Source organism: Sorghum bicolor, chromosome 5, assembly GCF_000003195.3.
Source record: "Sorghum bicolor cultivar BTx623 chromosome 5, Sorghum_bicolor_NCBIv3, whole genome shotgun sequence".
Classification (NCBI taxonomy): Eukaryota; Viridiplantae; Streptophyta; class Magnoliopsida; order Poales; family Poaceae; genus Sorghum; species Sorghum bicolor.
In genome coordinates, this window is record NC_012874.2 from 66,286,331 (window position 1) to 66,313,136 (window position 26,806).

The window sequence follows — 26,806 nt, forward strand, 5'->3', positions numbered from 1 at the left end:
TCTATGCATTCTTTATGAAGCAAAATATGTACACCATATTTTTGTAGTAAGTAAATGCAAACCAAAATATTGTGGTATGACTAGGCGATTATCACCAGTATAAGTTTCTCTAAGCCACTCCTTGATCTATATATACATCCCCACCCCTGTCCTCATTTCACCTCAACACCAAAGCATCCATTACATTTCAGTAGTTGTACTGTAGTAATTTGCAAGCTAGGTTATTACTAGGTGCCAGTGCTATGGCACGCAAGAAGGTGAATCTCCAGTGGATCTCCAACAATGCTACTCGACGTGCAACATACAAGAGATGCTACAAGTCTCTTGCAAAAAAGGCTAGTGAGCTCACCACACTCTGTGGCACTAACATGTGTGTGGTGGTGTATGGTGATGGCAAGGCTCAGCCGGAGGTGTGGCCCTCCGATGAAGAGGCCAAGAAACTCCTCAAGAAATTTAAGGACATGCCAAATCTTGGCAGCTTGAAGAAGACACAGAGCCAGGCGGAGTTCCTCCAAAGTCGCACGTTCAAGCTCCATGAGCAGACAAGCAAGTTGGATCAAGAGAATCGTGAGCGTGAGACCTTGGGCCTCTTGCATGACCGCTTGGATGGACGTCGTCCAGGCCTCGTTGGCACCAGCAAGGATGAGCTCATTAGCCTTGGGGAGATTGTGGAGATCAAGATGACCAAAGCTAAAGCACGGATCCAACAGCTTGTCGGTAGGCAGGGATCCCTCCCAGATCCATTCCAGGTGATGCCACCAGTTTCATCCTCATTGCAGACACAAGCTTCTTCCTACACCTACAACAAGATGCAAATCACGGCGCCACTAGAGGAACACCTGCAGCAGCAGGACTGGCCGCTTGCAAGCCAGCTGGCACCAAACTATGGGGAGCTCGGCTCTGCGCTCTATGATGGCTTTGTAGGCAGCAGCAGGGACCCCAGTGGAAGTGGGTGCCCAATGATGCAGCCTTACAATCTGGGTTTTTCCTCAGGACTCCCAAGGCCATAGTAGTACATGGAACTCAATTTTTCAATTGTGCAAGGCCAGCTCTTATATGTTTTTGGTTGCATTTCATCTGTTACTCTTAGGGGTCTTGTCTTAGGATCACCCCATCCCATGTCTTGCTTCATGGCAGAATAGTTTGAGTTAGCCTTCATGTTTTTCATGTCTAGCAATATGTATGCATGCATCCCTGTATCCCTTTCAGTTGTTTTGATAAATGATATTATTACTGGTGGTTCTATTTTGTGGTACTGTTGCTTTATTTGAATATATCCAGGATACATATCACGCATCTACGAATTATGAGATGTTTTGTATGAATGATATGGTGCTTTGTTACCACAGGTTCTACAGGATAACACCACCTGTAGAAACTGAAAAAACAGGTCATACTTTTCTTTATCTACTAACATTCTATATAACAATTGTCAACGTACCATGAAGAATTTTTTTGTGAGTAATTAAAACCATGAAGAAATGAACTGTGACGTCCAACAGAACATCTGTAACACAATCAGCAGAATGGAGGAAGTAAACTACGTATAAAAGTTAGGACAACTTACTGCTGCTGACTTTATTTACATGTACTATATATTATATAGCAGGTTCTTCAGTTTTGTCACATTACGACTTACGAGTCGTAGCATTTGGTGAAGAGAAAAGTGTTCAGCCATTCCTCCATCAACACATTGTGCTAGGAATAAGGACGAAAACTGAAACAAACTGTCACAGGAAACAAACACTAAGAACTTTCTTGTTTCACCTATTCGACAAGGTTACCAGTTTTAATTTGAGGACCGGGCACTACTGAATAGGGATGATGGTCATGGTTACGAACTATGGCTTTAGACTAAGTTTTGGGATCAGGATTAGACATGTTGAAATATAATGTTTAGTTTATTTTCTTAAAATACTAATTTAAGGTATCCAACAGAGCCTTCACGTTAACTCTCCTTAGAAACGCATGTGTGGACAAAACAGATAAATCATACAAATCTTAAGAAGAATGAGAAACATCTAATCTTCAGTAGGTGTGGTTCGCTCAGTATGCAGAGTTGATTTGAGCCGTTTGGACTTTGGGGTGTTACAGCAGAGTTTTGTAGGTAATGTTGTCCCAGCGTATGGTTTCTTCTACGCAACTGAGTCTAATGAGGACCAAGAATGGGAGAGAGATCAATGCCTCATAAATCTGTGGAATGTGGTACTCCCACACATTGTTATTTTAAAACTATGTTGTTGTAAGACTTCTTCTACTCTGAAGTTATTGATTAGGATGGATGTATGTACTTTATGTGTTTTGAACTAAGTTTGGAACATGGTTTGTAAACTAATGAACCTTTGTGATGTACTAATTGTGTGTTGTGATATTTGCATGATCTTGGATGAAGGTTGGCCATAGTACATCATATGAGTGGTGTACTACTAGGATGATGTAGGGTATAAGATGGCGGGCCTAAGGGGCGGTGAATATTCCTTTCTAAAATTAATTGCACTGGCTAACCAAACCAAACATAGAATTAAATCTATCAGTCCAGCAATGCTCAATAACAAGGCTACACAAGCCAAATTAGAGAGCTCGATTTACTTAGCTACACAAACTAAGCAAGGCAACTAATTTACTATAAAATTAAAGTAGTTACACCTAGGAGCTACTTCTATGCTACGCAAGCAAGAAGTTAACTAGCAAGCTACACAAGCTAACTAATTACAAGAGCAACTACCCAAGCACAATATATCAAAAGTAAATACAAGATTGTTTGGAAAATTGCAAACCAGCGGGATGAACAAGGTTGACATGGTGATTTTTATCCTGGCGTTCACATGGTTGCCACCAAGATAGTCCCCATTGTGATTGGATCCAAGGTTACTGTTGGGCCTCTTGCTAGTGGTGACCCACAAGTCATACTCTCTCACATGGAGTGCTTACCACAAGCTCTAGCACTTTCACACGGCTGGACCAGTTGTCGCCCTTTGCATCTTGCTCTACTAGGGTTGCTCTTCATGGCTCCCACGGGCAAGCACATCACCCCTCACAATGACTTCTTTGGAGCTACGCACAAGCTTCTTGCGTGCTTTGATAGAGACCACACCACCAAGCTATGTAGGAGGCGGCAACCTGCAAGAGTAACAAGTACCATTGGCTTGCAACTTGATCACCTGGTGCCACTTAATACAATCACTCAGTGCAACACACTAGAAATCCCTCACTTGCAATGGATTTGCACTTCTCGTAAGCACAAGTTAGTTAGAGGCTTCTCAAACAAAGAACTTGGAATAGAGCTGTTTATAGCCCTCAAGCCAAATAGAGCTGTTGGAGCCTTGGAATAGCTTGCTGCACAGTCACCGGACAGCAGCGTGCGGGCACCGGACAAGGGGTGGTGGTGCCCTAGTGGTCGAATTGCAATGACTATTTCAAACTAGCCATTTGACAAGTGGGCACTGGACAAGGGGTGGTAGTGCGCCACTCTAGGGGTGGCGGTGCCTCTGTGGCCAAAACGAGTTTTCTCCCTCTGTGGAAAAATATGGTGGTGCCAGGAACCAGAAAGTCCTGTGACTTTGGCAGTGCCCCTTCAGATCAAAATGAAAAAACACCATTTCAATCATGTAGAGCATTTCATTAGCTTGCCGAACAGTCCTAGATCATCGAAATCTGAGTTGAAAGCTAAGAGTTATGCCCAAAATATGAAAGAGTGGTAGTGCTGATTTGGGCACATTACAGGGGGTGACATTGCACGGCCTAGGGGGTGGCTGTGCACCGCCCTAGGGGTGTCTAGTGCACACTAGAAAGGTTGGTGACACCCCTAGGAAGGGATGCGCATTGGCCCCAAGTTTGGCATTTGCCAACCCCTCAGACAACCCAAACTTGTTGTTTTCTTCTCCTTTTTTTCTCCAAGTTGATCCAAATCAACTACAACACCTCCATTGCAAATGTGCTAACACCACCAAGTGCCATCTTGTGCATGTGTGTTAGCTTTACACAAACATTTTATCAAAGGATTAGCTCTCTTTTCACCATGCCACTTGATCCTAGCAACTATGCAAAGTTAGATCACTCGAGTGGCACTAGATGACCGATATGCAAACAAGCTTGACCCTCTTGATAGTATGACCATCTATCCTAAACCGGTTGTAAACTTATCTACACACTTATGACCGATGAAATGAAATACCCTATAGGTTATACCTTTGCCTTGCACATTCCATTCCATTTCCTCCATTGTTGATGCAACACATGCACCAACCACATCACAAATGATATGATCCACTTCATATCATCATGTGAACTTGTTAGTTCATCAATCTTGACCTCACTTTCTTTTCACCACTGCCATCATCCATCGACACTAAGTCTTGCTCAAGCTTCATTGCCATGTGCCTAGTCCATCACTCCGATCCAAAGCCTCCAACTTGCCCTTCACGCTTACAACTAGTCCATCAAGCCAAGTCTTGTCCTAATATTTTCCACCTTATTCAAAAATCTAAATTCATTTCTATATAGTAGAGAAATGAGTTCGCTTTTGCAAGCTAGAAAAACTATTCAAAAGGATCAGCCGCTAAAGCCAGCATCACCGTGCATTTTGGGACCTCATCGCACATGATTACAATGTATACTTGGTAGAATCCATTCCTAGTTGTTCCAAGGTGGGAATGCATTCTCCTTTGTTCTAACTTCTTTGTTCAATATGGATTCAACATATAAATAATCCCTAGGAAAAAGTACTATAGAGTCATCATGTGCATGCTTACGGTATAGGTACATTAGCATATTTGACACCAATACCAACCATTCTGAAACTTAATTGTAAACATAATACAAACCTCGAATCTTATCATATTTTCCTAAATAATATGTTTTGTTAATTGAAAATAAACATTAGAGCTCCCTTGCATGTCGCATCACTCTCCTTTGGCCATGCATTTCTATACATAAACATCGAAGGTGGGTTGTCCAATGGTAATTTGTCACACTATAGTGCTTCTGCCTATGAAATATTCAACAAAAACCACTACTAATTAAAAGCTAGGCTACCATGGTTCCTTCGCTAAGAATTGAGAAAATTTCATTTAAACTAATTTTTCACACACCTTTCACATACTTTGCACAATACAATCACTGCCAGCCATAATGGATGTCTAGAATTAGTGCGCTGGGTAATCTTTTAGTCTAATTTTTATGGCTTGTCATGCTGATATATAACTAACAGTCACTACTAACAAATTCAAAAGATTTATCTTCAACTACATACCTCCTTGCCAAACACAAATGTACTGTAAAGTTTAGAGACACACAGATCGAGTCATGTGATCGTGTGTAACACGGATCTAGTCAAATTCATTCACGCATCCCATAATGTTCTATACTTTGTTTTGAGGTATTCTACAACAAACGATCCTATGTTATGATTAAATTATCTGCCTGTTTGGATGGGTTAATTTGGACTAGCTAATTATTTGCAAGCTATTTATTAGCTCTACTTCTAGCTGGATAAAAAAATAGAACTAGCCAATGCAAACAGGCCCACTATTAGGTTACTCCTTATTGTTCTATAGCAGGAATTAACCACTATTTGACCAACGGCTAGCCTATCACATAAAATTCAGCCTTCTACGATGTCATGCCCATCACGCAATGCTCATGATGTACATATGCATGGAATGTTTTCCATGTGATCAATGCATTTAATAAGTAAAAAATTGATTAGCTATCTACTCAAGAATCATTACTGTATTTATGTAACAATTAATGCTAGCCATAATATCATGGTATGATTAGGCAACTTATCACCATTGTAAGTAACAAAAATGTGACTACTATATAACTATCACACAATGGTCATGATGTATGCATGAAATATTTTTCTTGGGGTTTATGCATTATTTATGAAGCAAAATATGTAGACCATATTTTTGTAGTAAGTAAATGCTAACCAAAATATTGTGGTATGACTAGGCTATTTATCAAAAATATATGTTTCTCTAAGCCAATCCTGGATCTATATATACAAACCCCACACCCCTCTCCTCATTTCACCTCAACACTAAAGCATCCATTACATTTCATTTGTAGAATTGTAGTCACTTGAAACCTAGGTTATTACTAGGTGCTAGTGCTATGGTACGCAAGAAGGTGAATCTCCAGTGGATCTCCAACAATGCTACTCGACGTGCCACATACAAGAGACGCTACCAGTCCCTGGTAAAAAAGGCTAGTGAGCTCACCACACTTTGTGGCACTAACATGTGTGTGGTGGTGTATGCTGATAGCAAGGCTCAGCCGGATGTGTCGCCCTCCGATGAAGAGGCCAAAAAACTCCTCAAGAAATTCAAGGACATGCCAAATGTCGACAGCTTGAAGAAGACACAGAGCCAGGCGGAGTTCCTCCAAAGACGCACGTTCAAGCTCCATGAGGAGACAAGCAAGTTGGATCAAGAGAATCGTGAGCGTGAGACCTTGGTCCTCTTGCATGATAGCTTGGATGGACATCGTCCAGGCCTCGTTGGCACCACCAAGGACGAGCTCCTAAGCCTTAAGGAGATTGTGGAGATGAAGATGAACAAAGCCAAAGCACGGATCGAGCAGCTTGTCGGCGGAAAGGAAGCTCTCCCAGATCCATTTCAGGTGATGCTACCAGTTTCATCCTCATCGCAGACACAAGCTTCTTCCTACACCTACAATGAGATGCAAATCATGGTGCCACTAGAGGAACACCAGATGCAGAAGGATTGGCCGCTTGCAAGCCTGCTGGAGGCAAACTATGGGGAGCTCGGCACTGCACTCTATGATGGCTTTGTAGGCAGCAGCAGGGACACCAGCGGAAGTGGATTCCAAATGATGCAGCCCGTGGCCACAGTAGTGCATGGAACTAAATTTTCCAACTGTGCGTGGCCAGCTCTTGTATGTTTTTTGTTGCATTTCATCTGTTACTCTTAAGGGTCTTGTCCTAGGGTCACCATTGCATCCCATGTCTAGTGCTTCATGGCAGAATAGTTTGAGTTGGTCTTCATAATTGTTTCATGTCTACCAATATGTACGCATGCATCTCTGTATCCCTCTCAATTGTTGAGACAAATGATATTGTTACTTGTGGTTCTATTTTGTGGTATTGTTGTTTTATTTGCATATATCCAGGACATATACATACTATGAGATGTTCTGTATGAATGATAAGGTGCTTTGTTACCATGAGTTCTACAGGATAACACCACCTCTACAAACTGAAAAAACAGGTAGCAACATTATTTTTTTGATAAAAACTGGAGGGTTACGGTCGGTCCCTGCAGTGCTTTATTAAAATGCATTATAAAAACAGTCATGGATCTATTTGGGGTTGGTATTTTCCATTTGCTGTTAGAATAACTAGAGCAAACTCAGCCTTGAAGATGGATTTGCAATGCTGAACTGAAGCCAGAATATAACGACCAAATGCTAACACTCGTAAGTAAGTCGTAACGTGACAAAACTGAAGATCCTGCTATATAATAGTACATGTAAGTAAAGTCAGCAGCAGCATGCTGTCCTATCTTTTATAGGTAGTTGACTTCCTCCATTCTGCTGATTGTGTTACAGACGTTCTGTTGGATGTTTTAATTTCTTCATGGTTTTAATTAATCAAAAAAAAATTATGGTTTGCTGCCAACTGTTATATAGCTACCTACTTTTAGTACACAAGTGATCTGTACCTCTCAAAATAATTTAGAATGTTAGGGGATAAAGAAAAGAATGGCATTTATCTAGACCCACAATGAATGCCTGCTTCTCAAGCATTTACATAAATTCTATAATGGTTTGGACATCCCTTTGGTTAAATTGGTATGGAGCAGGTTGTGCAGATGGTAGACTGTCAATGCCCAATAGCAATGTCAGAAGTTCTTTCTAGTGGTGAGATGTCTTAAAACAGTTAGATTCCTTCAAAGGTATGGCTGTTCCGGATGGTAAACCTTTTTTTGGCTTGATCTCTGGGATTTATTCTCTGATTTATTCTTAAGTCAAGTTTACCCTGATTTATTCTCCTTTGTTAAGAATGCTTTCACTGTCCATAATGTCCATAGTACGGAGACTCTGTATTCACCTTTTCACCTCCCACTTTCAGAAGTGGCTTATGAACAGTTCCAGGAAGTTCAGCATCTGATTTTCAGCATTGATATCCAAAACAGTGCAGATCAGTGGTGTCATCTTTGGGGCTCCCCAATCTTTTCGTCATGTAAAGCTTATTGGCAGCTCATTGGTCACAGTCCAATTCATCGAGCCTATATATTAATGGCTCTGGAATTCCTCATGCCAGAATAAAAGAAAAATTTTCTTTTGTCTAGTGTTAAAAGATCATCTAAGTACTCGTGACTTGTTGCGACAGCAGGCATATTTTCCTCCCAGATAACAGCTGCATCCACTGTGCACATGGCACTGAAGAAACTGTACTGCATTTGTTTGTTGATTGCCCTTTTGCCCTTTTACCACCAGCTCACCCAGATCTGCTACAAGTTTCACAGATCTGCTCAGGTTTCTCTTCCTCATGGAAATAGTGATCACCATGTGTTGGTCCATCTGGACAGTCAGGAATGATGTATGATGTCATCGGGTGACATTTTGATCCGAATGGTATTTTCTCTGGACAGTCAGCGTACAACTACGTTACACGGATACGTGGCCAGGGCCTTGTATCGTGTATCGGATACGTATCCGATACGGATACGCGATGGATACGTTGCCGATACGTACCGCCTGAGTATCCATTTTTTTTCCTATTTCTGTAAATAAAGGATGCGTGTGTCGATACGTATCTGCCTCGCTGATACGGCCCAGCCCAACAAGAACCTTCCTTATCTCCCTCTGCCCCGACGCCGTAGCCTCCGACGCCCGCACGCCCGCACCTTGCGCCGCCTGCAGTTGACACACACGATGATGCCCCATCCCCGCTCACCGGCCATCAGCCGCTGGCGACAAGCCTCCGCCTCCGCTCGCCGACGACGAGCCTCCGTCTGCACTCGCCGGCCACCAGCGACAAGTTTCCGCCCCTGCGACATGGATCCAGGCTTCAGCAAACTCCCGTGACCCCTTCCCCATTCTTGATCTTCCCTTATTCTTCAGTTTGTGACTTACTGTTGCTTGATTTCTGTGCTCCCCATTTCCTCTTCCTCTTCCCATTCTCAATCTATTCTATTTCTGAAGTTCGCGACTGCTTGATTGCTTGTATGCAACAGACGGTGGTCCGAGTCTCCAAATTCGTAGCGCTAAGTGCTAGTGCTAGTCTGCTAGTGCTAACGTAGGAACTTGACGCGAGCCTGAGTTTGCCTTTTATTAATTTCCTAAATTTGAGACTATATTTGAGAATTTGAGAGTTGATGAGGAGACTTCAGATCTGCTCTGTTGTAGTAATAGAACTTAAGTAGTTAATTAGATTGTAATGTTTTATTGTTATCAGTTTTAATTTTTTTAATATGTGTTATTATCTATTTTAAATTCTAAATAGTAAAATGTATCCGCGTATCGGGTTGTTTAGAAAATTGCCGTATCCGCGTATCCGTATCCTTCCGATACTGATACACGTATCCGTATCCGTGCAACTTAGGCGTACAATTAAGTCTACGCTGCAAATTTTCTGAAAACACCAGCTCGCATGCTATTGTCGGATAACAGCCATAGACCTAGATGGAAGAAACCGCCAGAAGGTATCCTGAAACTGAACTCTGATGGAGTGTTTAGCAAAGAGAGGTAGGACGACGGGTGAGGCTTTGTGATCAGAGATGACCAAGACCTCGTTATCAAGGCAGGAGCAGGCTGAGAAGGTTTCTTGCTGGACACATTCCACGCAGAGCTCCTGGGTTGCGTGGTGGGCTTGCAGGAAGCTGCTCGGATGGGATACACTCGCCAAGGCAGCTTTGGAGTTGGTCAATCTGTTTTTCAAGTGCAAGGAAGTGAAACTTTGCAGGCTCTCTGCGGTCAGAGGTATCATTACTGAGATGAAACTCTTGTTAGCTACGGAGTTCCCTTCTTGGGATATCAATGTTTGTAATTGCGCTTGTAATAGAGTGGCACATGCTTTCGCTGCTCACGGTTGTATTTCTCCCAGTGGGCATATGGCTACATGGGGAGGGTGTACCTCATGAGATTGAGATTGTGGTGACTAGCGATTTAGCTGGTACAAATGAGTAATAAAGAGAACCTTGAATAAAAAAAAACTTGATATAATCTAGGAAATATACATTTCCCGCGTGCACGCAGCATGCATGTGTGCATGCGAATAAGATCTAATTAATAAATATCTTGGCTACTTTGTGATTTATTACATTTGTAAAAGGCTTCCATTTGTAATTGTTTGTGCACAATAATACCATTGGTTTTTTTTCACACCTGTGAAATGGTGCGCGGATGGAAAGTTTCTGCTTCCATGTCCAGCTCATAGGCATCACGGACCCTGCGCCATCCTATACGCTGCTACGCCGTTGTAGCTCCCTGGTGAAGAGGCCCTCCAGCGCCTCTCGTCCTCCTTGTCTCCCTTCTAGTCGGCACTACAAAGAACTTCAGGTGGAAGAGAGCCACTGACTATTCCCCATCCAAATCCTAGATGCAGCCATGGGGGCGACGGTGGAGATTCAAACAGTTGCGTGCAAGCTGTGTGGAAGCTAGCAGTAGAGCCTTCGCCGCCCATCCCCGGGCCCTGGCGCCGGCGGCTGTGCATGCGCCTACGAGGAGGTCGCGGCTGATGGCGGTGGCCGTACCAGGCCACACTGCGTGGCACGTTCCATGCCTGACCATGCCCACGAGGGGCTGCGCCCTGCAGTGGCTGTGCTTAGCCACACCCACATGCTAGGAAATGAGGCTGCAGGGGCGACGAGAGCGAGGCCCGATAATTGTAGTTTTCTCCTTTATGCCACTTTTGGCCCAATCCAAATGTAAAATTAGTGTGGTCACCGGTCATCCAAACAAGTAAATGGGAGTTGGGTTAGAAAAGTTTTACATGTCTATAATTTACAGCCTAATATGTTGCTTTTTTTGTATTTCTCAAAATAAATATATATTTTTTCTATTACCTCATAGGAGGTAATTTGTGAGAATAACTCTCTAGATTGATGGTCAATAGTTATTTGGATGTACCCACTAGTAGGAAGGTGGGTTCTAATCTTGACCACTTGCCTTGTAGCTTCCTTACCAAGTCAAATATACACCACATGTGACAATGTCATGGGCGCTCTCCTTTTGAATTCACCCATAGGAGATCTTTAGTCTCGGGTGGAAGACCTTTACTCCGGTAGGTGATTCCAACCAGAAGTAAAAGGTTATTCTTTGGTCCCAGTTGTTTAGACCAGGTTGGTACAACTAGGACTGAAGGGTGGATTTTAGTCCTGGTGATATCAACTAGGTTAAAAGGGACTTTGGTGCCCGTAAAATTTAGACCCGGGACTAAAAGAGCCTTTAGTCCCGAACCCCAACACAACCGAGACTAAAGGTGCGAACCGAAAGTCATTTCTCTACTAGTGACTATAGCAAAGCCCAGTAGTTCTACAAATTTTATCTCTGATTTGTACAAGGGAAGAATCTCACCCTTAAGATGTTGATATAGATCTAGGAAATATACATGTCCCGCGCGCACAGCATGCATGTGTGCATGCGAATAAGATCTAATTAATAAATATCTTGACTACTTTGTGATTTTTTACATCTGTAAAAGGCTTCCATTTGTAATTGTTTGTGCACAATAATACCATTGGTTTGTTTCACACCTGTGAAATGGTGCTTGGATGGAAAGTTTCTGCTTCCAGTTGCTAGCAGTGTCCAGCTCATAGTCATCACGGAACCTGCGCCATCCTACGCTGCTACGCCGTTGTAGCTCCCTGGTGAAGAGGTCCTCCAGCGCCTCTCGCCCTCCTTGTCTCCCTTCTTCTCAGAGCTACGCAGAACTTCAGGCGGAAGAGGGCCATTGACTATTCCCCAACCAAATCCTAGATGCAGCCATGGGGGTGACAGTGGAGATTGAAACAGTTGCGTGCAAACTGTGTGGAAGCTAGCAGTAGATCCTTCGCCGCCCAGGGGCTGCGCCCTGCAGCGACTGTGCCTAGCCAGACCCACATGTTGGGAGTGGGGCTGCAGGGGCGAGGAGAGCGAGGCCCGATAATTGTTGTTTTTTCCTTTATGCCAGTTTTAGCCCAATCCAAATGTAAAATTAGGATGGTCACCGGTCATCCAAACATGTAACTGGGAGTTGGGTTAGAAAAATTTACATGTCTGTAATTTACAAGTCTTTAGACCCAAAACCGGGCTTCCAACCACAGCCTAATATATTGCTTTTTTCTATTTCTCAAAATAAATATATATTTTTTCTATTACCTTATCGGAAGTAATTTGTGATAATAACTCTCTAGATCGATGGTTCACAGTTATTTAGATGTACTCACTAGTAGATAGTTGGGTTTTAATCCTGACCTCTTGCCTCGCGCGTAGCTTCCATACCAACTCAACTATACACCACATGTGATAATGTCGCACCCATAGGAGATCTTTAGTCTCGGGTGGGAGACCTTTAGTCCGGGTAGGTGATTCCAACTAGAAGTAAAAGGTCACCCTTTAGTCACAGTTGTTTATTAAATGTTGGTAAGACCAACCAAGACTAAAGGGTTGATTTTAGTCCCAGTTGGTGATATCAACCGGGTTAAAAGGGTCTTTGGTGCCTGTAAAATTTAGACTCAGGACTAAAAGAGGCTTTTGTCCCGAACCCCAACACAACCGAAACTAAAGGTGTGAACCGAAAGTCATTTCTCTACTAGTGACTATAGCAAATCCCAGTAGTTCTGCAAATTTCATCTCTGATTTGTACAAGGGAATCCCACCATTAAGAGTAAGAAAAAAAGTTCTGGGAAATAAAGAAATGGTAACCTGTGATAACTGATAATAATTTCACAAAGCTACCATGGCATATGAAGCTATCTTGTAGACTCACGTGTCAGCCTCGTTGAACAAATGGGCTATGGCACACAGGAAAGACTGCAAATGTTGTATCAGACTGACAGTGTAACATGCCCCAAATATATTATGTGGCAATACAAAAAGTTGCAGTCTATAAAGAATGTGATCGACTAGGCTCTGAGCAAATTTAGAATCTCAGACTGAGCACGCATACAACTCGATCAAACCACACATCAATCTACTACCCACCTACAGAGAAAGTTGGATGTGGTTCCACCTATTCTCAAGACCATGAAGTGGTATTGTCAAAGTCCACAAAAACACTATCGTCCTCTTGCAAAACAAGCTGCTGAACAATGAATCTAAAGCATTTCTCACATGTCATTGAAGTCCACTAACTGTCCTCTGTCATCCTCCAACCAAACCATCAAGTAGTAGCACTTAACCAGCAATCATGAATGATAACTGACACGGCTTACCAGATCATTGTGAGCCTTAGTTGAGATTCTTCCAACAAAGCCCGAACAAACTAGAACATCCATGTGCACACTCAAAACACCGCCGAGAGATGACACTTGTGGGAAATTTTGATGGTCCCTCCCAATGGATACCTCCAAGGAGGAAACGACATTGAAGGAAGTCATGGAACGATTGAATGGTATGGTGTAGGGTTTTCACCCAGGAGATCCACACCAAGGCAGGACACGGGATGAAGAAAAGCAGTGGCCACAATGATGCCTCAACCAAAAGGACTACCACCTATATCCATCACCACCCTCAACAGAAACAAAGTCACTGCCAGCACGTGGCTGACCCAGGGCCCCGGGACCCTAGGTGCACGCCTGGGCTCCGACGCCAGCACGCGGTTAGCCCTTTGTTGCAGCATTCTTAGTTGGAAGCTTTGAAACACATGACATAATTGGTGTCTTATGTCTCACTCATCTTCATCTCGGTCCTGGGGCTGCTACCACTACCAGCCACTACGGCAAGTGCCAGGTAGTCCATGCATCACACACAAAACGTCTCTCATACTTCATACATGCTCGGTATCATGGTATATATAACATCCATTAAAATCCACTAAAATCATTAATTTAAATAATGGAAAGGGATACATGGATCCATGCATACATATTGCTCGATGAAAAAAACATGAAAGATAACTTCTGCCACTAAGCATAAGACATAGGGATGCAATGACTGACTCTAAGATAGGACCCTTAAGAGCAACTTGCAAAATGCAATGAAAACACATAAGATCTGGCCATGCACTATGGAATGAGTTTCCCTACTTTGCTGATGGGAGCATTGAACAAGCACCCAGATTGTAAGAGTCCTGTGGCAATGGCTGTGGGAGGACTTCCTCCCCGACCGCAAGTTGCTGGAGCCGTGCTTCGATTTTTCTCATCTTCATATCCACCATATCCCTAAGGCTAAGGAGCTCGCCTTTGTTACTGCCAACGAGGCCTGGGCGTCCTCCAACCATGCTATCGTGGAGGAGGTCCAAGGTCTCATGCTCACGATTTTCAAGGTCCAACTTGCTTACCTGCTCATGGAGCTTCAAGGAGCGACTCTGGAGAAACTCCTCTTGGTTCTTTGTCTTCTTGAGGCAACTAACATCTAGCCTTCTGTTGAATTTCATGAGGAGATCCTTCGCCTCTTCATTTGAGGGCCACACCTTTGGCTGAGCCTCGCCCTGGCCATACACCACTACACACAACTTGATGCCACAGAGTGTGGTGAGCTCACTAGCCTTTTTCTCCAGGCTCTTGGAGCATCTCTTATACGTCGCACGCCGAGTAGCGTCGTTGGAGATCCACTGAAGATTCACCTTCTTGTGTGCCATAGCACCCTAGCAATATCCTAGCTCAGCAACTACTAGTAGGATTATATAAACAAAAGGAAATGGTTGCTTTGGTATTGAAATGAAATGGGGAGATGAGCAGTTTGTATATGTTTCAAGGAGGAGTCTGGAGCAACTTATAGAGGTGAGGAATGACTTAACCATACCATGATTTATGGAAAGCATTAACTCACTGCCAAAATAAAGTGTGTATATATATATATTTCCTACTTATAGCTAAAAATTTTTCCTTCACAAATTAATGCATCAATCACAAGAAAACAGTCCATATACGTCATGAGCATTGTGTGATAGGTTAGACAATGGTCAAATTGTGTTTAATTACATCAATTATAACTTTCCTTATCATAACATCATATTATGGAAAGCATTTATGACTATACAAATATAAAACTGATCCTTTCGAAACATATTTCTTACTTCTTAAATGCATTCGATCACAAGAAAAATTCCACACATACACCATGAGGATTGTGTGATATGCTACATAGTGCTCAAATATCATTTAATTGCTGCTAAAGAACCACAGGTAATATCCTGATAGCATCTAATCATGATGTTCAGTAAGGCTCACTCCCGCAGGATGCAGCCTGACGTCAAAAGTAGTATGCTACGAAGGGCGATGCATCAATCAGTGTTTCAAAACTCTACAGAATGTATGTTTTGCATCCAAGCAAAGAATTGATTTTTCCTCTCATAAACATGGAAAGCTCACCATTATAATGATCCATTGTTCTCAAACATAACTCTTTAATTTCTAAAGTCGGCTGTGTTTTACAATTGCCTCTACAAATCTTTCGCACCAGTATTCAAAATTCAGATTTCAAGTAATAATTACACATTAAAATTGTATGTGTGTGTATATACAACCATTTCACATGTATGTATATACATTAACTAACATGCACCAATTTCGAAAAATATATAACATTATTATACATATATTGCACATTATGTTATCAACATATATGAACACATATAAACATGTACATGTACAAACATTCAAATGAGGAGCAAACTTTACATCAATATTTTCAGATAATGTTAAATCAAATGCACATTTTTTTAACAAGTTTAAACCATGCAATCAGATTGACGTCTTATCGCGGACTATTGGTCATGGTACTCACTATTCTTGTGTTAACTTCGTCCAATATAAACTGGCATAGGTCCCCGATGATCTGTATGAGATTTTCATCATGTAGGTTCCATAGCGTTAAGACCCAAGCCATTATGCATCGGCAAAAAAAACATAGTTTAGAATGAATTTTTCGAAGAACAATAATGTGCTTGTGCTGCAACTTATTACATGGCGAGAAGACGACCAATTAGTTACTTACAGTTTTGGGCATCTCGAATATCGCTCAGTAACCTTCATCCACCCTTAGACATAATATCCACAATATATAGTCCCGGTACATTTCTTGTCGCATTTCTTTGATTTAGCATGTTTTTTGTATTAAATTCAAGAGAATTTGGTATTTCTACCCAAACTCTAGACGTCAATGGTGATTTTAACCTTGTTTTTTTAACTTTGTGTTTTTGCCCTCGCAATTTTGGATTGAAGCCTCCATTTACCCTTGTTTTGCCACGGTGTTAAGTTTGGACGGATTAAAGCAAAAAACTAAAAAGAAAATAATTCCACGTGAAATGACGAGAATGTTTTGTTCTGGCCAGCTTCTCACCCTACATATAGCGGCGGTGACTATCTAGGGTATGACTGTCGCTGAGCTTGTGCGGTGCAGTCAGGTCGGTGACCCCGCCTGATCTCACTACAGGAAACGGATGATTTGCTAGGTGCAAAATGCTTTGCCGGGAGCTGTTTATCAGGCACTCGGCAAAGGACTTCTTTGCCAAGGGCCAGACCCAGAGGCACCCAGCAAAGCATTGCACCCAGCAAATCAGCCTTTGCCGAGGACCACGCTCCCGGCAAAGTCCAGCAGTTGACAAAAAATGTCCTTTGCCGAGGACCACGCTCGCGGCAAAGTCTACCCATCGACAAAAAATGTCCATTGCCGAGTGCCTGCCCCTGGCAAATTTAGGCCATCGGCAAAGGTGGTTGACGTGGTGGTGGCCACCTGCCATCAGCCTTTGCCGAGAGCCGCGCCATTAGACACTTGGCAAAGATTTTTTTTATTTTTTTAAATAAATCTTTGTCGGGTGCCCCCTAACCTGGCACCCGGCAAAGGCGTCTTTGCCAGGTGCCCAGAGTGGCTCCCGACAAATTCGTTTCTTTTGCCCCATTTTTTTGTGGGGCCTTGATACCCTATTTCAGAATTTGGGACATTTTTAGTTTTTAAACTATATTTCCTTAATTTTTTTGTTTCATTGAATTTTTTGTGACTATTCCAAATTTGAACTACAAGTACTGGAAATAATAGAATTTGGTCATTCAAAAAATGGTATTCATGATATTTAGGGTATGTCGACGTCGTATCTAGGAAGTCGCATGAAATTTCACGCAGCATGTTGTCGTAACATGAGGATGTACTCACGAGGAAAGTGTATTTAAATTATATAAAATCCAACAATGTCCGAAAATTACAAAACTTGTCGATGTGTCTTGTTATGCATGTGGAGCTCGAGGTAAAAAATTTAGAAATTTTCGAGCAAGTTGTGATGTTGGATGCCTAAAACCCAAATATCTCCACATGTGGTGTCGAAATTCCATCTCGGATAGGCGCAGAGCATGGAAACTAACCTCATCTACACATCCGCAGGTGGGATTAGGACCTATCTGCACCTATTAGAGAGTAAGGACACCGCGTAGATGCAATTGATGGTCACCTATGGTGATGATATATATGCTAGAGGATGGAGGACCATCAGTGGATGTACACGGGCTGAACAAGTCAGGGCGATGCCAGCTACGAATGGATGTAGAAGACCGATTGTTTCTTGAATCGTGCATTCAGAAAAGGCCACCAAATTCCCAAAAATGGCTTTGTGTCCCTAAAGCAAGTGTGGTAATAGGAGAATGCTAGATAAGGAACTCATGGGTACACATCTACACAAGAATGGTTTACGCCAAACTACACCCAGTGGGTCCACCATGGTGAAACTGATCGTATGAGAGAGGAGGTGGTGAGACAACACTTTGAGGCTTTCGATGCTGATGTCGGGGTAGCAGATATGGTAGATGATGCTCACTAAGCATAGTTTTCTGATGGACGTGAGGAGACAGAGATGCAGGCAGCCGTAGATGCATTCAAGTACATGATGGACTCGGCACAGAAATCCCTTCACGCTCATTATGAGGTCTCCCAGGTAGATGCTATAAGTCGCTTGATGGGGTTGAAGTCTGAGTTGAACTGGAGTTGAGAAGGATTTGATAAGGTGTTGGCTGTGGTTGGCACCTTGCTTCTAAAAAACCATGTGTTGCCTATGACCAAGTACGAGGCGCACAAGCTTCTTAAAGCACTAAAGATGACGTATGAGCAAATACATGCTTGTCCGAACAGGTGTGTCCTATTTTGGGAAGAACTTAAGGAGGCAAAGTATTGTCCAAAGTGTAAAGCCTCGAGGTTCCTAGAGGTAGAGTCTAGTGACAGTGGTGGCCAAAAGAGCCAGCTTAAGATACCCGCCTAGGTCCTACGGCACCTTCCGTTCATGCTGAGGATTCAAAGGCTATTCATGACTGAGGAAATTGTGAAATAAATGACATGGCAACAAGGCTCTTCAGGGTTGGTCTATTGTGCACCAGCTATTGCCACATGGTAGATGTCATGTCCCAAACAATGAAGATTACAACTTTAACCCAAACACTTATGATGGAGAGTTCTATCAAGAAGATGGGCTACAAGGGAGGTTGGTGATAGACTTAAAAGAGGCGATCGGAATAGAAGTAGACAATGAAAGGGTTGATGACGAGGAAGAATGAGATGAGGTGCAAAATGCCAAGGAATAGAAATGCTTAAGCGAATACATTTAGATGATGACAATGAAGGCAACATTGAACCTTTGGACCATCTTGTTGATTTTTTCAATTTTGATAGTGATGACGACACATATGATCTAGATAATCCCAATAATGACGATTACTTGTAATACATGTAATACTATGTTATTTTGTAATCATTTCTTGTTTCTTTCTTTTCAATACATCTATTTCTAATACATATAATAATATGTCTTGTTAGTTTCTTTTTAATTGCTGGTGATTGAACAAAGATGGCGGGTGGCAGCGGGCCAAGGAATGTAAACTCGAGCAGAGGGCACGTGAGGATGCCGGAGAGAACTTGTTAGATGAGAGGAGGTAAAGGCTCAGGAGCAGCGGTAGCGGCAGCGGGAGCGGCCAGCCTCCTCTAGTCAGGCCGCGCCCTGTGTCGGAGGAGGTATGACGTACCACGGACTCCTTGGGGGACAAGCAGGTTGGGGCAATGGACGACAAGGGAGAGGCACTAGAGGTCAACAAGGCTGGAGGGAGTTCCACTGCCTCTGCTGTGGCCAAGCCCTACTTGCGAGGTCCCTCAAAACTCCCTACTCCCTAGGCCTCCATTTCCTCCCCTACGCCTAGTGATTTGACCCTAGGGGGACAGGTAACTATCTTTAGATTTAATCACCGCTACTTCATATAACCTATTGAAAATTGTCACATAAACTAATAATGTTTCTTAGTGACTTGTGTATGCACTAGGTGGTTGTGTCGCCTGGTGACTCACGCAACCCCAACCACATCTTGGGGCTTGTGTGTAGGCACTATTACCCTGACATTGTCACGCATAAAGGGACTATGGGGCCAGCCAAAACATGGGACCACTACAAATCTGCTCCTAATGTAGATTATTGAGACAAGCAGGAGCGGGTTAGGAGAGAGTTGTGTGTAAATCTCGTTCGCACAACTTTAATCAATACATCGCATTCATTTGACTTTTCTTTTGACATGATGAATTGATACACACTACTACAAAAAATCTTTTGCAAGGCATTTTGAAATTATTTTCGGTGGTTGGCAGTACTTCGGACCGCCTCAGTAAATGCCTCAGATTAACTGGGTTAACCGAGGCGGTCACAAAAACCGCCTCACAAAATATGTTTACCGTGGCGGTCATCTTAAGAAAATCGCCTCTAAAAATAGTTTATTTTTAGAGGCGGTTATGTATTAAAACCTGCCTCGGTAAATGAAGGCCCAACAGCAACCCATATCGGCCTGATATGCATCGACTATACATATACACACGCCCGACCCCAACGCCCAGCCCCCAAACCCTAACCTAACTCCTAACCCAGCCACTCCCTCAGCCGCCGCTCCCCACATGCCTGACGCCCACCTAAGCTCGATGTCCGCTCCCACACCCCCACACACGCGTGACGCCTCCGACTCTAATCCCCTCCCTTCCTAGTGATCCTCCACAGCACAGGCAGGCCTCTCTAACACTCCTTCTCCCTCGATCTGACTCTCTCTCACTCCACAAGCACGGGCATGGGAGGCTCCTCCATAGACACGGGTAGATTTGGTGGAGGCCGGCAGCATCGGTCGTCCCACCATGTCGACGGGCGACACGTCCACTGCGGCGAGAAGGCCAGATCCTGTGGCCAAAAGTCGGATCCGCTGGCCAGGACGGTGGATCTGTGGCCTGCTCTGGCTGCGATCCGGTGGCAGCGGGCCTCCTCCGAGCTTCTCCACCCTTCTTCGTGCATGTGCGCGGCGGCGCCCCGTCAGCTGCGCAGGCAATAGTGGGCAGCGGTGATGGGCTCGACTAGGGCCCTAGATGGGCTCATGGGTGGGCTCGTTGTTTTTTATTTTTTTGTTTTATTAACAGCGATGGGCATCTGGACCGCCTTGGTAAACTGCCGATTTGTAGTGACCTTCCTTTCAAGGCGGTTGAAAAAACCAGCTTGTAAAAGCTATTTTGCTCGCCTCCCACAAAAAATTTTGTAGTAGTGACATTGTGTCTGTTTGCAGACTTTTTCAGGTGTGAAGAGGGACGGGAGGAGATGGCAAAGAAGAACTTGGTGAAAAGTGCCAAGAAACGCCTCTCCGACATGCACTACAAGGAGCGCGTCACTTGCATCATGAAGTTGCAGTCTATAAAGAATGTGATCGACTAGGCTCTGAGCAAATTTAGAATCTCAGACTGAGCACGCATACAACTCGATCAAACCACACATCAATCTACTACCCACCTACAGAGAAAGTTGGATGTGGTTCCACCTATTCTCAAGACCATGAAGTGGTATTGTCAAAGTCCACAAAAACACTATCGTCCTCTTGCAAAACAAGCTGCTGAACAATGAATCTAAAGCATTTCTCACATGTCATTGAAGTCCACTAACTGTCCTCTGCCATCCTCCAACCAAACCATCAAGTAGTAGCACTTAACCAGCAATCATGAATGATAACTGACACGGCTTACCAGATCATTGTGAGCCTTAGTTGAGATTCTTCCAACAAAGCCCGAACAAACTAGAACATCCATGTGCACACTCAAAACACCGCCGAGAGATGACACTTGTGGGAAATTTCGATGGTCCCTCCCAATGGATACCTCCAAGGAGGAAACGACATTGAAGGAAGTCATGGAACGATTGAATGGTATGGTGTAGGGTTTTCACCCAGGAGATCCACACCTAGGCAGGACACGGGATGAAGAAAAGCAGTGGCCACAATGATGCCTCAAGCAAAAGGACTACCACCTATATCCATCACCACCCTCAACAGAAACAAAGTCACTGCCAGCACGTGGCTGACCCAGGGCCCCGGGACCCTAGGTGCACGCCTGGGCTCCGACGCCAGCACGCGGTTAGCCCTTTGTTGCAGCATTCTTAGTTGGAAGCTTTGAAACACATGACATAATTGGTGTCTTATGTCTCACTCATCTTCATCTCGGTCCTGGGGCTGCTACCACTACCAGCCACTACAGCAAGTGCCAGGTAGTCCATGCATCACACACAAAACGTCTCTCATACTTCATACATGCTCGGTATCATGGTATATATAACATCCATTAAAATCCACTAAAATCATTAATTTAAATAATGGAAAGGGATACATGGATCCATGCATACATATTGCTCGATGAAAAAAACATGAAAGATAACTTCTGCCACTAAGCATAAGACATAGGGATGCAATGACTGACTCTAAGATAGGACCCTTAAGAGCAACTTGCAAAATGCAATGAAAACACATAAGATCTGGCCATGCACTATGGGATGAGTTTCCCTACTTTGCTGATGGGAGCATTGAACAAGCACCCAGATTGTAAGAGTCCTGTGGCAATGGCTGTGGGAGGACTTCCTCCCCGACCGCAAGTTGCTGGAGCCGTGCTTCGATTTTTCTCATCTTCATATCCACCATATCCCTAAGGCTAAGGAGCTCGCCTTTGTTACTACCAACGAGGCCTGGGCGTCCTCCAACCATGCTATCGTGGAGGACGTCCAAGGTCACATGCTCACGATTTTCAAGGTCCAACTTGCTTACCTGCTCATGGAGCTTCAAGGAGCGACTCTGGAGAAACTCCTCTTGGTTCTTTGTCTTCTTGAGGCTACTAACATCTAGCCTTCTGTTGAATTTCATGAGGAGATCCTTCGCCTCTTCATTTGAGGGCCACACCTTTGGCTGAGCCTCGCCCTGGCCATACACCACTACACACAACTTGATGCCACAGAGTGTGGTGAGCTCACTAGCCTTTTTCTCCAGGCTCTTGGAGCATCTCTTATACGTCGCACGCCGAGTAGCGTCGTTGGAGATCCACTAAAGATTCACCTTCTTGTGTGCCATAGCACCCTAGCAATATCCTAGCTCAGCAACTACTAGTAGGATTATATAAACAAAAGGAAATGGTTGCTTTGGTATTGAAATGAAATGGGGAGATGAGCAGTTTGTATATGTTTCAAGGAGGAGTCTGGAGCAACTTATAGAGGTGAGGAATGACTTAACCATACCATGATTTATGGAAAGCATTAACTCACTGCCAAAATAAAGTGTGTATATATATATATTTCCTACTTATAGCTAAAAATTTTTCCTTCACAAATTAATGCATCAATCACAAGAAAACAGTCCATATACATCATGAGCATTGTGTGATAGGTTAGACAATGGTCAAATTGTGTTTAATTACATCAATTATAACTTTCCTTATCATAACATCATATTATGGAAAGCATTTATGACTATACAAATATAAAACTGATCCTTTCGAAACATATTTCTTACTTCTTAAATGCATTCGATCACAAGAAAAATTCCACACATACACCATGAGGATTGTGTGATATGCTACATAGTGCTCAAATATCATTTAATTGCTGCTAAAGAACCACAGGTAATATCCTGATAGCATCTAATCATGATGTTCAGTAAGGCTCACTCCCGCAGGATGCAGCCTGACGTCAAAAGTAGTATGCTACGAAGGGCGATGCATCAATCAGTGTTTCAAAACTCTACAGAATGTATGTTTTGCATCCAAGCAAAGAATTGATTTTTCCTCTCATAAACATGGAAAGCTCACCATTATAATGATCCATTGTTCTCAAACATAACTCTTTAATTTCTAAAGTCGGCTGTGTTTTACAATTGCCTCTACAAATCTTTCGCACCAGTATTCAAAATTCAGATTTCAAGTAATAATTACACATTAAAATTGTTTGTGTGTGTATATACACCCATTTCACATGTATGTATATACATTAACTAACATGCACCAATTTCGAAAAATATATAACATTATTATACATATATTGCACATTATGTTATCAACATATATGAACACATATACACATGTACATGTACAGACATTCAAATGGGGAGCAAACTTTACATCAATATTTTCAGATAATGTTAAATCAAATCCACATTTTTTTAACAAGTTTAAACCATGCAATCAGATTGACGTCTTATCGCGGACTATTGGTCATGGTACTCACTATTCTTGTGTTAACTTCGTCCAATATAAACTGGCATAGGTCCCCGATGATCTGTATGAGATTTTCATCATGTAGGTTCCATAGCGTTAAGACCCAAGCCATTATGCATCGGCAAAAAAAACATAGTTTAGAATGAATTTTTCGAAGAACAATAATGTGCTTGTGCTGCAACTTATTACATGGCGAGAAGACGACCAATTAGTTACTTACAGTTTTGGGCATCTCGAATATCGCTCAGTAACCTTCATCCACCCTTAGACATAATATCCACAATATATAGTCCCGGTACATTTCTTGTCGCATTTCTTTGATTTAGCATGTTTTTTGTATTAAATTCAAGAGAATTTGGTATTTCTACCCAAACTCTAGACGTCAATGGTGATTTTAACCTTGTTTTTTTAACTTTGTGTTTTTGCCCTCGCAATTTTGGATTGAAGCCTCCATTTACCCTTGTTTTGCCACGGTGTTAAGTTTGGACGGATTAAAGCAAAAAACTAAAAAGAAAATAATTCCACGTGAAATGACGAGAATGTTTTGTTCTGGCCAGCTTCTCACCCTACATATAGCGGCGGTGACTATCTAGGGTATGACTGTCGCTGAGCTTGTGCGGTGCAGTCAGGTCGGTGACCCCGCCTGATCTCACTACAGGAAACGGATGATTTGCTAGGTGCAAAATGCTTTGCCGGGAGCTGTTTATCAGGCACTCGGCAAAGGACTTCTTTGCCAAGGGCCAGACCCAGAGGCACCCAGCAAAGCATTGCACCCAGCAAATCAGCCTTTGCCGAGGACCACGCTCCCGGCAAAGTCCAGCAGTTGACAAAAAATGTCCTTTGCCGAGGACCACGCTCGCGGCAAAGTCTACCCATCGACAAAAAATGTCCATTGCCGAGTGCCTGCCCCTGGCAAATTTAGGCCATCGGCAAAGGTGGTTGACGTGGTGGTGGCCACCTGCCATCAGCCTTTGCCGAGAGCCGCGCCATTAGACACTTGGCAAAGATTTTTTTTATTTTTTTAAATAAATCTTTGTCGGGTGCCCCCTAACCTGGCACCCGGCAAAGGCGTCTTTGCCAGGTGCCCAGAGTGGCTCCCGACAAATTCGTTTCTTTTGCCCCATTTTTTTGTGGGGCCTTGATACCCTATTTCAGAATTTGGGACATTTTTAGTTTTTAAACTATATTTCCTTAATTTTTTTGTTTCATTGAATTTTTTGTGACTATTCCAAATTTGAACTACAAGTACTGGAAATAATAGAATTTGGTCATTCAAAAAATGGTATTCATGATATTTAGGGTATGTCGACGTCGTATCTAGGAAGTCGCATGAAATTTCACGCAGCATGTTGTCGTAACATGAGGATGTACTCACGAGGAAAGTGTATTTAAATTATATAAAATCCAACAATGTCCGAAAATTACAAAACTTGTCGATGTGTCTTGTTATGCATGTGGAGCTCGAGGTAAAAAATTTAGAAATTTTCGAGCAAGTTGTGATGTTGGATGCCTAAAACCCAAATATCTCCACATGTGGTGTCGAAATTCCATCTCGGATAGGCGCAGAGCATGGAAACTAACCTCATCTACACATCCGCAGGTGGGATTAGGACCTATCTGCACCTATTAGAGAGTAAGGACACCGCGTAGATGCAATTGATGGTCACCTATGGTGATGATATATATGCTAGAGGATGGAGGACCATCAGTGGATGTACACGGGCTGAACAAGTCAGGGCGATGCCAGCTACGAATGGATGTAGAAGACCGATTGTTTCTTGAATCGTGCATTCAGAAAAGGCCACCAAATTCCCAAAAATGGCTTTGTGTCCCTAAAGCAAGTGTGGTAATAGGAGAATGCTAGATAAGGAACTCATGGGTACACATCTACACAAGAATGGTTTACGCCAAACTACACCCAGTGGGTCCACCATGGTGAAACTGATCGTATGAGAGAGGAGGTGGTGAGACAACACTTTGAGGCTTTCGATGCTGATGTCGGGGTAGCAGATATGGTAGATGATGCTCACTAAGCATAGTTTTCTGATGGACGTGAGGAGACAGAGATGCAGGCAGCCGTAGATGCATTCAAGTACATGATGGACTCGGCACAGAAATCCCTTCACGCTCATTATGAGGTCTCCCAGGTAGATGCTATAAGTCGCTTGATGGGGTTGAAGTCTGAGTTGAACTGGAGTTGAGAAGGATTTGATAAGGTGTTGGCTGTGGTTGGCACCTTGCTTCTAAAAAACCATGTGTTGCCTATGACCAAGTACGAGGCGCACAAGCTTCTTAAAGCACTAAAGATGACGTATGAGCAAATACATGCTTGTCCGAACAGGTGTGTCCTATTTTGGGAAGAACTTAAGGAGGCAAAGTATTGTCCAAAGTGTAAAGCCTCGAGGTTCCTAGAGGTAGAGTCTAGTGACAGTGGTGGCCAAAAGAGCCAGCTTAAGATACCCGCCTAGGTCCTACGGCACCTTCCCTTCATGCTGAGGATTCAAAGGCTATTCATGACTGAGGAAATTGTGAAATAAATGACATGGCAACAAGGCTCTTCAGGGTTGGTCTATTGTGCACCAGCTATTGCCACATGGTAGATGTCATGTCCCAAACAATGAAGATTACAACTTTAACCCAAACACTTATGATGGAGAGTTCTATCAAGAAGATGGGCTACAAGGGAGGTTGGTGATAGACTTAAAAGAGGCGATCGGAATAGAAGTAGACAATGAAAGGGTTGATGACGAGGAAGAATGAGATGAGGTGCAAAATGCCAAGGAATAGAAATGCTTAAGCGAATACATTTAGATGATGACAATGAAGGCAACATTGAACCTTTGGACCATCTTGTTGATTTTTTCAATTTTGATAGTGATGACGACACATATGATCCAGATAATCCCAATAATGACGATTACTTGTAATACATGTAATACTATGTTATTTTGTAATCATTTCTTGTTTCTTTCTTTTCAATACATCTATTTCTAATACATATAATAATATGTCTTGTTAGTTTCTTTTTAATTGCTGGTGATTGAACAAAGATGGCGGGTGGCAGCGGGCCAAGGAATGTAAACTCGAGCAGAGGGCACGTGAGGATGCCGGAGAGAACTTGTTAGATGAGAGGAGGTAAAGGCTCAGGAGCAGCGGTAGCGGCAGCGGGAGCGGCCAG

At 43.1% G+C, this 26,806-nt stretch overlaps 2 protein-coding genes and 1 pseudogene across 2 annotated transcripts; 2 read left to right on the forward strand and 1 right to left on the reverse strand.

Annotated features, from left to right (window-relative positions):
* Nucleotides 243–1,248, forward strand: LOC8074374 (agamous-like MADS-box protein AGL80). Its single transcript, XM_021462219.1, has one exon. The coding sequence runs from the start codon at nucleotides 243–245 to the stop codon at nucleotides 1,008–1,010; it is 768 nt and encodes a 255-aa protein (XP_021317894.1). The 3' UTR covers nucleotides 1,011–1,248.
* On the forward strand, nucleotides 6,118–7,103 carry LOC8066698 (agamous-like MADS-box protein AGL80). The gene has a single exon (XM_021462148.1). The coding sequence runs from the start codon at nucleotides 6,118–6,120 to the stop codon at nucleotides 6,934–6,936; it is 819 nt and encodes a 272-aa protein (XP_021317823.1). The 3' UTR covers nucleotides 6,937–7,103.
* Nucleotides 21,702–26,435, reverse strand: LOC8066699 (annotated as a pseudogene).